Source organism: Maniola jurtina, chromosome 5, assembly GCF_905333055.1.
Source record: "Maniola jurtina chromosome 5, ilManJurt1.1, whole genome shotgun sequence".
Lineage (NCBI taxonomy): Eukaryota > Metazoa > Arthropoda > Insecta > Lepidoptera > Nymphalidae > Maniola > Maniola jurtina.
The window spans coordinates 7,951,305-7,965,046 of record NC_060033.1 but is presented as its reverse complement, the minus strand read 5'-3'; the positions used below and the strand labels follow the sequence as shown (position 1 = coordinate 7,965,046).

Genomic DNA, 13,742 nt, shown 5'->3' with positions numbered 1-13,742 from the left:
TGTTTTAGTTTACAATACTTAATTTAGTTGAGTATACTTATCGTTAGGTACTATCAATTGATAGTGTCAGTTTTGACCAAATGTACCTATACTGTAGCTTTTGAGGCTTATCGAATTTTTTACCTACAGAAAGTTAAACAATTTATGTTTCTGAATGCTTGTACTGCTCGCATCACAACCCTGGGCCGGCCTTGCACGTAAAACATAAAATATCCAGACGTATCGTATGTGACTATTACTCATGAAATTGTTTGTTTGAGTTCCTACTACCTACTTAAAATATTTTCGTTATCATTTAAGTAGGTAGGTAGGTAGGTATGTATAAGCGTTTACAAATTACAAGCTGGATTTTCTTATATATGACATGTTCTTATAATATTTCCTTTGTACATACTTTGGCACAAAAATACTAACCTTATTCTGTGACCATACTGTAAATAGTTGTGTGTAGTGTTTGTGGTTTATATATGAAATCCATGAAATCATAGAAAAGCGTAAAACAATAATAGCGAAAATATGAATGAACATTGTACCTATCTAAGTACATAATATATTGATTGAAGAGACCTCATGGCTATAATATAGCCATCACGAATGCTAGAACTTTTAATACCTACCTAACGGTGACAAGAGAACATTTAACACTTTAAGAGCCGATTCACACCAAGCACGTACACGTGACCACGCGCGTAGTGACGCGCGTGAATCCATAGACATGACAGCACGCATTACGTCTACGCAAACGTTCACGTCACGCAAGCGGTATGCCATATCTCATACAGCTCCATACATTACAACGTCATGGTACGCGCTACGTCTACGCCTACGTGCTGCATACGCATTTGGTGTGTCCCAGCCTAATGTTTTTGTACCTACTTATTTAAAATTCACCACAGTCTTTGATGAGAACATCATGAGGAAACTCATCAACAATGGACGTCTTGGGTGCAGAATATTATTAGAATACAATTTATTACCTATTTATTTATACGGGTTATGATCCCGAACAACTCGATTACTTAGATTTTTTATCTTTACTAGCTTTTCGTGCAATTTTGTGATTTCGTCTATTAGTTTTTAGAGATCCCGTTGGAATTTCTTATTTCCTTCCCAGAATGAGTCTACGTCGTAGACCGCATTCCGTAAGAGATCTTTTTTATTGTCTACGAGAGAGAGTCTACTACGTAGGTATACAAAATCTCCTGTTTCTAGTATCAACGGGTTGCACGAGCTACGTTGATATATCAATATCACCTACCTACTTACCCTTGTCAGTTTATCCTTTATACCTACCCTAATAGGCACTGCAGATCATTACGCTTGTAATGCAATGCGTTTTTAACCCCCAACCCAAAAAGAGGGGTGTTATAAAATTTGAGGTGTGTAATATCTGTGTATCCATCTGTGGCATCATAGCTCCTAAACTAATGAACCGATTTTAATTTAGTTTTTTTGTTTGAAAGGCGGCTTGATCGAGAGTGTTCTTAGCTATAATCGAAGAAAAACGGTTCAGCCGTTTGAAAGTTATCAGCTCTTTTCTAGTTTTGGTAACGTTAATTTGTGGGGGGGTGTTATAAACTTTTAATTTACACTTCTTGCTCTAAAAACTCTACTAAAACTAAAAACTGCTCTAAAAGGGTTTTGTTCTGAAAACTCCTTACAGAAAGTAGGGCGTAACGAACTACGTATCTAAGCTACGACAGGGTCTTTGGGTAGATAATATAATTGAGATAAGTAATTTCAGCTATGTACATAGCTGAAATTATTTATACCTATAGGTATCACAGGATACAGGATCACAGTATTGCATCATAGAAACCTGTTCGATTTAGGTACCTAAAAGAGCAGTTCTGTGAGTTAGTGTTATAAGCCAGAGCGTTTAACCACTTAACTTTCCTGTTAGTATAGAGCAACCTGCAAGATGGGACGGTGGTTTTTCGTGTGTGTTCTTTGTTCTTACGCGTATGGTCACACGCACACGGATGATAACCTTGGAAGTTCAGTAGGTAAGTTACCTTGACCTAGGCCCTAGGGAGTGCTTATGATGGTACAGAAAGCGTAGTCAGCCTGTTAATTTAATATAATCCAGAAGTACCTAATTTTTTATATGAGCATTTATAATATTTTTGAGCTTTTCACGGCCTATCCTATCCGTATAACCAATTTTGAAATTAGATGCAGAGATAGCTTGTATCCTGGAAACCAATATACTTAATAATAAATAATATTTTTCATCCCAGAAAATTAAGAAAGAATTCCGACGGGATTTTACGACGAAGTCGCTGGCATCAACCAGCATTATGTAAAGCGGAAAAAAACCGGTCAGGTGCGAGTCGGACTTGCATATGAAGGGTTCCGTACAATTGTACCTACAAGAATACAATTAAATAGAAATACTGTGGAAATTTGACAGCTAGACAGACGGACAGATGGACAGACGGGCGGACAGACACCGGAGGCTTAGTAATAGTATCGCGCTGGCACCTTTAGTGTACGGAACCCTAAAAAGTGCCCTGTAGATACTTAATCGGCAATAAATGATTTAAATATTAAGTTACTTATTTACGATTATTTACTTATTTAATTATTTACGACCAATAAAACTATTCCCAATAGAGCTCAAACAGCCAGTGGTAGTGTCCTCCTCTGGAGAATTTCGTGGAGGATACAATGTGACGCGGAGCGGGCGCAGGTTCGAGACCTACCGCGGCATACGTTACGCGGAGCCACCTGTGGGCACCTTGAGGTTCCAGGTGAGATTGTACCTACATAATATTGTACTAGAATCATACTACATAATGTCACAGTTTTACGAATAGTGCGGCTCCTAGAGATAATAATATTATAGAGCACAAGCTCTATTCACTCACTCTCATAATCCGATGAGATGGCAATCCGACTGGACCAGAGAGAGCTGGTGCAAGATCGTCAGAGTAGCATGATCTTGAAGGCAAGGGATGTGGCTTGTTACCACTCCAGCTTTGCTTAGATATACCTACGTGTCTATCTCAAAGAAGTCGAGATCAACCGTGGATCGACAGCTTTGAGTGCTAGCAGGAGATAATGGTCTTATCAGTTTAGTGTGGCTAATTTATGTTGCTCACAACCTCAAAACTAAACCTTGCGGAAAAGGACATTCCTAGAGAGCTATAAATTTTGATTAGAGGTTGCGTACAACAGAATAAGTCATGACGATCTACACGCACTAGTAGTACCAACATACTATTTTCAGCCTCCCATCTTAATTCTCAACTACGAAAGTCCCGTGGATGCGAGCGAAGATGGTCCAGCGTGCCCTCAACCCACCAAACCAGGTTACAATGTTAATGAGGACTGCCTCACAATCAATGTCTACACTCCGCTTAAAACTAATAGGTATGTACATTGTACAGGTATACCACTTACATAGTAGTAGAGCGATAAATAAAGCTAGACAAATAATAAAATAAAAATATAACCTCAATACATAATCAGATTATTCGTTACTGAAATTATTTTCAGATTTTTTCATGTCAGATAGGTAAGTCAGTATTACATTCGTCATTTAATTTGTTCATTTTACTTTCGCAGGTCCAAACCGTTACCAGTAATTTTCTACATTCACGGAGGTGGATTTTATTCTTTATCAGGTCGAAGCGACAAAGCTGGTCCGCACTACCTACTTGATCGGGACATCGTGCTTGTTACAATCAACTATAGACTTGGTTCGCTTGGTAACTATACAGCTCACTCCTAGTTACCCAAACCCACCTATCTTAATTTGGTCAGTGTCTTAATGTATTTTTTGGGATGTTCAGGTGATACTGTATTATCAATCAGCTTCATCATCAGGATCAACCCATCGCCAGACCACTTAACTCAGCACGGGTCTCATGAATTAAAATAAAATCTTTTAATATAATAATAATTGTATGTGTATGTGTGTGTGTGTGTGTGTGTGTGTGTGTGTGAGTAGGTATGCTTAGTATGGAATATCTGCATTATTTATTACTTTCAGGTTTTCTTAGTACAGGCGACGAGCTAGCTCCTGGAAACAACGGCTTGAAAGATCAAGTGGCAGCACTTAAATGGGTGCAGCGCAACATTGCTGCTTTTGGTGGTGATCCCAACAGTGTCACGATTGCAGGCTGCAGTGTGGGTTCTAAGAGCGTAATGCTGCACATGATTTCTCCTATGTCTAAAGGTAAGCTTACAATATACGTTGATGTAGGAGCAATCTATCCTTCGTGTCCCTCACTTAGGTACGTAAATAAACGATATAATTCCAATTTCCAGCATTGAAAAATCTGTCTGTCAGCAAGCTTTCCACGGCTCGTCAGTTTAACCGATTTTGACGAAACAGTAGAGAAAGGGCTTGCAGCCTGGTGAAAAACATACTTTTTGTCCCAGAAACTCAAAAAGACCCCACGGGATTTTAAAAGCCTGAATCCACACCAAATAAGTCGTTGGTATCATATTTTATGTGTTTGGTACAGTGATAGCTTTGCAGCCTGGAGACGGATTAGGCTACTTTTTATTTTGGAAAATCAAAGAGCTCCCACGGGATTTAAAAAAAAAAGGAAACTTCAGCGTTCGAATTAGTGGGCATTTAATTGAAAATAAAAACTAAATTGATTTCACCAGTAGATAATAAGCAAGTATTTTTAATTTACTAGGTCTGTTTCATCGCGGAATTTCGATGAGTGGATCGCCTCTATACGCTATGCCTTCACCAGACAATTTATACCACTTGGCAGAGAAACAGGCACGATTACTCAATTGTTCGATTACTGATAACTCAAAAGCTATTATCGATTGTCTGAAGAGGAAGACTTGGCGTGAGCTCGGAGACTCTTTAAAAGGATTCAATGTAAGTTTCTATAAGCTCACAAATCCTCTGACCAGCATAACTTAGACCTACAAACAGAGTACAAGCCAAATCAGTGGTTTTTTTTTTATTAATTTGAATCATTGTCAAGCGCTCGAGCTATTCAAACATGGATACTTTTTAAAATTATCATTACAGCAATGGGGTTAAGTTGGAGTGCACAAGGCTTGCTAAAGATGCTTCTTCATACCAAACCTTAGCGATTTCAAGTCAGATTCAGAAACTATGAGCAAAAACGTTTTTGTCCTTAAAATCTTTATTTGATGTTATGATGCCATGACTCTAATGTAATTAACGTCAAACCTTAACTTGACCTTGCTACAGGAATTTGCCCATAACCCCATTGTAATTTGGTCGCCCGTGGTAGAGATAGACTATGGGCAGGAGAGATTTTTGACAATGCAACCACTTGATGCCATCCGCGAAGGAAAGATGCACGCTGTTCCATACATCATCAGTCAAACGACCGATGAATTCTTCTGGAAAGCCTTCAGTAAGTTAATCAAAAGCTTTGTTTATTGTGGTGTTTCTACGCATTGCCTTACAGCATTGTTATAAAGCATTTATAACTGTTACATAAACTTGTTTATTTATTACATTACACAGCTATATTAGGGAACGAGACCTTGACAGAACAAATGAATGCAGAATGGGACAGAATAGCGCCGATAACATTCATAATGCCACGAGAAAATTCATCATATGCGACTCAGAAACTGTTCTCAGTATACCTTAATAACCAGCCTCTGCGCAATGACGCTGAGAGCGCTAAGAATCTTGGCTTGTTATTCCAAGATGGAGTTGAAAGTTTCCCAATTCACAGGTAAGCATTTTAGAAGGACAACCTGTCCAATCCAAACACCCGATTTTAGTTGTGGCTGGGTTAATTCTGATATTGATTTGAAATGTGTTTAGGATGGCCAATCTAATGTGCCGCCACTCTCCTTACCCTGTATGGTACTACGAGTTCAACTTCATTGGCACCCACAGTCACTACGAAGATCCAGTTACCAAAAAACCAGTTGGTAAGCTTCTCTATAGTACTAATAATTATATTGTTGTAGTTATTGCTGTAGTAAACATTTAAACATTTTATAATTGAAATAAAAGGACACGTTGTGGTCATTAAACTTTTTAACATATACTAACAGGAGTTGCTCACCATGACGATCTAATTTACCTGTTTTCAATGAGCGCATTCCCCGCCATCTCGACTGAGGGACGCGATGCTGTTCTCGTGGACAGGATGACCGGCATCTGGTACAACTTCGCTAGATACGGGTAACTATTCTACTCAAGCTGTAGCTTCTCGCTTCAAGCTACTCGCTACTCGTATAGACTATTTCACTATCCTGAGTGTGAATATTGACCTGAGTTAAGTCTGCCAGTGTGCTCCATATCAAATATCGTCTATAATAAATGACAGATTTCCTAAAGGTTTTAACACTAAGGCCTCTGATTCCAGATAAAATTGGTAATAAATAAAAAATGAGCGACAAATGGCGTGCTAAATACTTTTCCATTTTTCCATACAATTAAAGTAATATGTCAAAAAGGCAGTTTGAAGAAGACGTCGGAAACGCTTTTATGTTGTTTAAGTATTTGGCTGCTAATATAATAATTGTTGTTCAAATATTCTAGAGACCCAAATCCACGAGGAGCAGGTGACCTTCCCGAGTTAGAGGGTCTCCAGTGGCCAGCAATGAAATCTGACGACCGCAAGTATCTGCGCATAGCAGATGACCTCACTGTCCACGTTAACTTGAAGGAAGACAGAATTAAAGTTTGGGAAGAATTATATCCAATTCAGTATTAATATTAGTTTATAATATACCTACTTACTGAACTATTAAAGCTACTTTATTATTAAAGAAACTGATGAAGTATAAGGATCCTGTAGTTTTTGTTAAGGACGTCTTTGCAAAATGAATAGGTATCAAAATTGCACTACTACATAAGTACACTGCCCACACGCACACAGCTGCGTCAAAATGAGTGAATCGACTTGATTTTGATACTTTGATATTTTTATTTTATTTTATATTTGGTCATCTATTTTTTTTTAACAGTTTTTTTTTTTAAATATGTATCTTGACAATAATACAGTAAGTAGAACAGTGCCTACAGACTAAGGGTCTGATGATGAAATATTTCACCATGACTTCTTGGCAATGAACAACATTTCCATGCTTATGAAATTATGAGCTCCTACTATGACTAAAATAATCTGAGAAGGATAGCATTACATTACCTCCCGACTTGATGAAATTGCATACTTTGGAACCTACTACTGGAACTCAGAGACGAATAGAGCTAGGTGTTTCGAGTTTGGGCTCATTTTCTTAGTCATGATGAGATCTTACCTCCGGATTTGTGGAGTGACCTGATGGTATACCTCGGAAGTCACTATTGGAACTCGGAGACGAATAGAGCTAGGTGTTTCGAGTTTGGGCTCATTTTCTTAGACATGATGAGATCTTACCTCCGGATTTGTGGAGTGACCTGATGGTATACCTCGAAAGTCACTATTGGAACTCGGAGACGAATAGAGCTAGGTGTTTCGAGTTTGGGCTCATTTTCTTAGTAATGATGAGATCTTACCTCCGGATTTGTGGAGTGACCTGATGGTATACCTTGGAAGTCACTATTGGAACTCGGAGACGAATAGAGCTAGGTGTTTCGAGTTTGGGCTCATTTTCTTAGTCATGATGAGATCTTACCTCCGGATTTGTGGAGTGACCTGATGGTATACTTTGGAAGTCACTATTGGAACTCGGAGACGAATAGAGCTAGGTGTTTCAAGTTTGGACTCATTTTCTTAGTCATGATGAGATCTTACCTCCGGATTTGTGGAGTGACCTGATGGTATCCTCGGAAGTCACTATTGGAACTCGGAGACGAATAGAGCTAGGTGTTTCGAGTTTGGGCTCATTTTCTTAGTCATGAAGAGATCTTACCTCCGGATTTGTGGAGTGACCTGATGGTACACCTCGGAAGTCACTATTGGAACTCGGAGACGAATAGAGCTAGGTGTTTCGAGTTTGGGCTCATTTTCTTAGTCATGATGAGATCTTACCTCCGGATTTGTGGAGTGACCTGATGGTATACCTCGGAAGTCACTATTGGAACTCGGAGACGAATAGAGCTAGGTGTTTCGAGTTTGGGCTCATTTTCTTAGTAATGATGAGATCTTACCTCCGGATTTGTGGAGTGACCTGATGGTATACCTCGAAAGTCACTATTGGAACTCGGAGACGAATAGAGCTAGGTGTTTCGAGTTTGGGCTCATTTTCTTAGTCATGATGAGATCTTACCTCCGGATTTGTGGAGTGACCTGATGGTATACCTCGGAAGTCACTATTGGAACTCGGAGACGAATAGAGCTAGGTGTTTCGAGTTTGGGCTCATTTTCTTAGTCATGATGAGATCTTACCTCCGGATTTGTGGAGTGACCTGATGGTATACCTCGGAAGTCACTATTGGAACTCGGAGACGAATAGAGCTAGGTGTTTCGAGTTTGGGCTCATTTTCTTAGTCATGATGAGATCTTACCTCCGGATTTGTGGAGTGACCTGATGGTATACCTCGGAAGTCACTATTGGAACTCGGAGACGAATAGAGCTAGGTGTTTCGAGTTTGGGCTCATTTTCTTAGTCATGAAGAGATCTTACCTCCGGATTTGTGGAGTGACCTGATGGTATACCTCGGAAGTCACTATTGGAACTCGGAGACGAATAGAGCTAGGTGTTTCGAGTTTGGGCTCATTTTCTTAGTCATGATGAGATCTTACCTCCGGATTTGTGGAGTGACCTGATGGTATACCTCGGAAGTCACTATTGGAACTCGGAGACGAATAGAGCTAGGTGTTTCGAGTTTGGGCTCATTTTCTTAGTCATGATGAGATCTTACCTCCGGATTTGTGGAGTGACCTGATGGTATACTTTGGAAGTCACTATTGGAACTCGAAGACGAATAGAGCTAGGTGTTTCGAGTTTGGACTCATTTTCTTAGTCATGATGAGATCTTACCTCCGGATTTGTGGAGTGACCTGATGGTATCATCGGAAGTCACTATTGGAACTCGGAGACGAATAGAGCTAGGTGTTTCGAGTTTGGGCTCATTTTCTTAGTCATGAAGAGATCTTACCTCCGGATTTGTGGAGTGACCTGATGGTATACCTCGGAAGTCACTATTGGAACTCGGAGACGAATAGAGCTAGGTGTTTCGAGTTTGGGCTCATTTTCTTAGTCATGATGAGATCTTACCTCCGGATTTGTGGAGTGACCTGATGGTATACCTCGGAAGTCACTATTGGAACTCGGAGACGAATAGAGCTAGATGTTTCGAGTTTGGGCTCATTTTCTTAGTCATGATGAGATCTTACCTCCGGATTTGTGGAGTGACCTGATGGTATACCTCGAAAGTCACTATTGGAACTCGGAGACGAATAGAGCTAGGTGTTTCGAGTTTGGGCTCGTTTTGTTAGTTATGACGAGATTATACCTTGAAACTTGTTGGAGTGCTCTGAAGGTATACTTCAAAAGCCACTATTGGACTTTCGAGTCGAGTAGAGTTAGATGTTATGAGTTTGAGCTCGTTTTGTAAGTTCCAATAGTGACTTCCGAGGTATACCATCAGGTCACTCCACAAATCCGGAGGTAAGATCTCATCATGACTAAGAAAATGAGCCCGAACTCGAAACAGCTAGCTTTATTCGTCTCCGAGTTCCAATAGTGACATCCGAGGTATACCATCAGGTCACTTCACGAATCTGGAGGTAACATCTCATCATGACTAAGAAAATGAGCCCAAACTCGAAACACCTAGCTCTATTCGTCTCCGAGTTCCAATAGTGACTTCCGAGGTATACCATCAGGTCACTCCACAAATCCGGAGGTAAGATCTCATCATGACTAAGAAAATGAGCTCAAACTCGAAAAACCTAGCTCTATTCGTCTCCGAGTTCCAATAGTGGCTTCCGAGGTATACTATCAGGTCACTCCACAAATCCGGAGGTAAGATCTCATCATGACTAAGAAAATGAGCCCAAACTCGAAACACCTAGCTCTATTCGTCTCCGAGTTCCAATAGTGACTTCCGAGGTATACCATCAGGTCACTCCACAAATCTGGAGGTAAGATCTCATCATGACTAAGAAAATGAGCCCGAACTCGAAACAGCTAGCTCTATTCGTCTCCGAGTTCCAATAGTGACTTCCGAGGTATACCATCAGGTCACTTCACAAATCCGGAGGTAAGATCTCATCATGACTAAGAAAATGAGCCCAAACTCGAAACACTTAGCTCTATTCGTCTCCGAGTTCCAATAGTGACTTCCAAAGTATACCATCAGGTCACTCCACAAATCCGGAGGTAAGATCTCATCATGACTAAGAAAATGAGCCCAAACTTGAAACACCTAGCTCTATTCGTCTCCGAGTTCCAATAGTAACTTCCGAGGTATACCATCAGGTCACTCCACAAATCCGGAGGTAAGATCTCATCATGACTAAGAAATTGAGCCCAAACTCGAAACACCTAGCTCTATTCGTCTCCGAGTTCCAATAGTGGCTTCCGAGGTACACCATCAGGTCACTCCACAAATCCGGAGGTAAGATCTCATCATGACTAAGAAAATGAGCTCAAACTCGAAAAACCTAGCTCTATTCGTCTCCGAGTTCCAATAGTGGCTTCAGAGGTATACTATCAGGTCACTCCACAAATCCGGAGGTAAGATCTCATCATGACTAAGAAAATGAGCCCAAACTCGAAACATCTAGCTCTATTCGTCTCCGAGTTCCAATAGTGACTTCCGAGGTATACCATCAGGTCACTCCACAAATCCGGAGGTAAGATCTCATCATTACTAAGAAAATGAGCCCAAACTCGAAACACCTAGCTCTATTCGTCTCCGAGTTCCAATAGTGACTTCCGAGGTATACCATCAGGTCACTCCACAAATCCGGAGGTAAGATCTCATCATGACTAAGAAAATGAGCCCAAACTCGAAACATCTAGCTCTATTCGTCTCCGAGTTCCAATAGTGACTTCCGAGGTATACCATCAGGTCACTCCACAAATCCGGAGGTAAGATCTCATCATTACTAAGAAAATGAGCCCAAACTCGAAACACCTAGCTCTATTCGTCTCCGAGTTCCAATAGTGACTTCCGAGGTATACCATCAGGTCACTCCACAAATCCGGAGGTAAGATCTCATCATGACTAAGAAAATGAGCCCAAACTCGAAACACCTAGCTCTATTCGTCTCCGAGTTCCAATAGTGACTTCCGAGGTATACCATCAGGTCACTCCACAAATCCGGAGGTAAGATCTCATCATGACTAAGAAAATGAGCCCAAACTCGAAACACCTAGCTCTATTCGTCTCCGAGTTCCAATAGTGACTTCCGAGGTATACCATCAGGTCACTCCACAAATCCGGAGGTAAGATCTCATCATTACTAAGAAAATGAGCCCAAACTCGAAACACCTAGCTCTATTCGTCTCCGAGTTCCAATAGTGACTTCCGAGGTATACCATCAGGTCACTCCACAAATCCGGAGGTAAGATCTCATCATGACTAAGAAAATGAGCCCAAACTCGAAACACCTAGCTCTATTCGTCTCCGAGTTCCAATAGTGACTTCCGAGGTATACCATCAGGTCACTCCACAAATCCGGAGGTAAGATCTCATCATGACTAAGAAAATGAGCCCAAACTCGAAACACCTAGCTCTATTCGTCTCCGAGTTCCAATAGTGACTTCCGAGGTATACCATCAGGTCACTCCACAAATCCGGAGGTAAGATCTCATCATTACTAAGAAAATGAGCCCAAACTCGAAACACCTAGCTCTATTCGTCTCCGAGTTCCAATAGTGACTTCCGAGGTATACCATCAGGTCACTCCACAAATCCGGAGGTAAGATCTCATCATGACTAAGAAAATTAGCCCAAACTCGAAACACCTAGCTCTATTCGTCTCCGAGTTCCAATAGTGACTTCCAAGGTATACCATCAGGTCACTCCACAAATCCGGAGGTAAGATCTCATCATGTCTAAGAAAATGAGCCCAAACTCGAAACACCTAGCTCTATTCGTCTCCGAGTTCCAATAGTGACTTCCGAGGTATACCATCAGGTCACTCCACAAATCCGGAGGTAAGATCTCATCATGACTAAGAAAATGAGCCCAAACTCGAAACATCTAGCTCTATTCGTCTCCGAGTTCCAATAGTGACTTTCGAGGTATACCATCAGGTCACTCCACAAATCCGGAGGTAAGATCTCATCATTACTAAGAAAATGAGCCCAAACTCGAAACACCTAGCTCTATTCGTCTCCGAGTTCCAATAGTGACTTCCGAGGTATACCATCAGGTCACTCCACAAATCCGGAGGTAAGATCTCATCATGTCTAAGAAAATGAGCCCAAACTCGAAACACCTAGCTCTATTCGTCTCCGAGTTCCAATAGTGACTTCCGAGGTATACCATCAGGTCACTCCACAAATCCGGAGGTAAGATTTCATCATGTCTAAGAAAATGAGCCCAAACTCGAAACACCTAGCTCTATTCGTCTCCGAGTTCCAATAGTGACTTTCGAGGTATACCATCAGGTCACTCCACAAATCCGGAGGTAAGATCTCATCATTACTAAGAAAATGAGCCCAAACTCGAAACACCTAGCTCTATTCGTCTCCGAGTTCCAATAGTGACTTCCGAGGTATACCATCAGGTCACTCCACAAATCCGGAGGTAAGATCTCATCATTACTAAGAAAATGAGCCCAAACTCGAAACACCTAGCTCTATTCGTCTCCGAGTTCCAATAGTGACTTCCGAGGTATACCATCAGGTCACTCCACAAATCCGGAGGTAAGATCTCATCATGACTAAGAAAATGAGCCCAAACTCGAAACACCTAGCTCTATTCGTCTCCGAGTTCCAATAGTGACTTCCGAGGTATACCATCAGGTCACTCCACAAATCCGGAGGTAAGATCTCATCATTACTAAGAAAATGAGCCCAAACTCGAAACACCTAGCTCTATTCGTCTCCGAGTTCCAATAGTGACTTCCGAGGTATACCATCAGGTCACTCCACAAATCCGGAGGAAAGATCTCATCATGACTAAGAAAATGAGCCCAAACTCGAAACACCTAGCTCTATTCGTCTCCGAGTTCCAATAGTGACTTCCGAGGTATACCATCAGGTCACTCCACAAATCCGGAGGTAAGATCTTATCATGTCTAAGAAAATGAGCCCAAACTCGAAACACCTAGCTCTATTCGTCTCCGAGTTCCAATAGTGACTTCCGAGGTATACCATCAGGTCACTCCACAAATCCGGAGGTAAGATCTCATCATGTCTAAGAAAATGAGCCCAAACTCGAAACACCTAGCTCTATTCGTCTCCGAGTTCCAATAGTGACTTCCGAGGTATACCATCAGGTCACTCCACAAATCCGGAGGTAAGATTTCATCATGTCTAAGAAAATGAGCCCAAACTCGAAACACCTAGCTCTATTCGTCTCCGAGTTCCAATAGTGACTTCCGAGGTATACCATCAGGTCACTCCACAAATCCGGAGGTAAGATCTCATCATGACTAAGAAAATGAGCCCAAACTCGAAACACCTAGCTCTATTCGTCTCCGAGTTCCAATAGTGACTTTCGAGGTATACCATCAGGTCACTCCACAAATCCGGAGGTAAGATCTCATCATGACTAAGAAAATGAGCCCAAACTCGAAACACCTAGCTCTATTCGTCTCCGAGTTCCAATAGTGACTTACGAGGTATACCATCAGGTCACTCCACAAATCCGGAGGTAAGATCTCATCATGACTAAGAAAATGAGCCCAAACTCGAAACACCTAGCT

General features: G+C 41.2%; 2 protein-coding genes across 2 annotated transcripts in view; both read left to right on the top strand.

Moving 5' to 3' along the window:
• The window catches only part of LOC123865613 (esterase E4-like), a 35,634-nt gene that overhangs the window by 9,696 nt on the left and 12,196 nt on the right, over nucleotides 1-13,742 (top strand). The gene's annotated exons all lie outside the window — the stretch shown is intronic.
• Nucleotides 420-6,753, top strand: LOC123865614 (venom carboxylesterase-6-like). Its single transcript, XM_045906768.1, has 12 exons — nucleotides 420-433; nucleotides 1,904-2,006; nucleotides 2,617-2,753; nucleotides 3,233-3,375; nucleotides 3,571-3,713; nucleotides 3,998-4,183; nucleotides 4,656-4,849; nucleotides 5,192-5,360; nucleotides 5,474-5,690; nucleotides 5,783-5,892; nucleotides 6,019-6,148; nucleotides 6,509-6,753. The coding sequence occupies exons 2-12, from the start codon at nucleotides 1,922-1,924 to the stop codon at nucleotides 6,681-6,683; spliced, it is 1,689 nt and encodes a 562-aa protein (XP_045762724.1). The 5' UTR covers nucleotides 420-433; nucleotides 1,904-1,921; the 3' UTR covers nucleotides 6,684-6,753.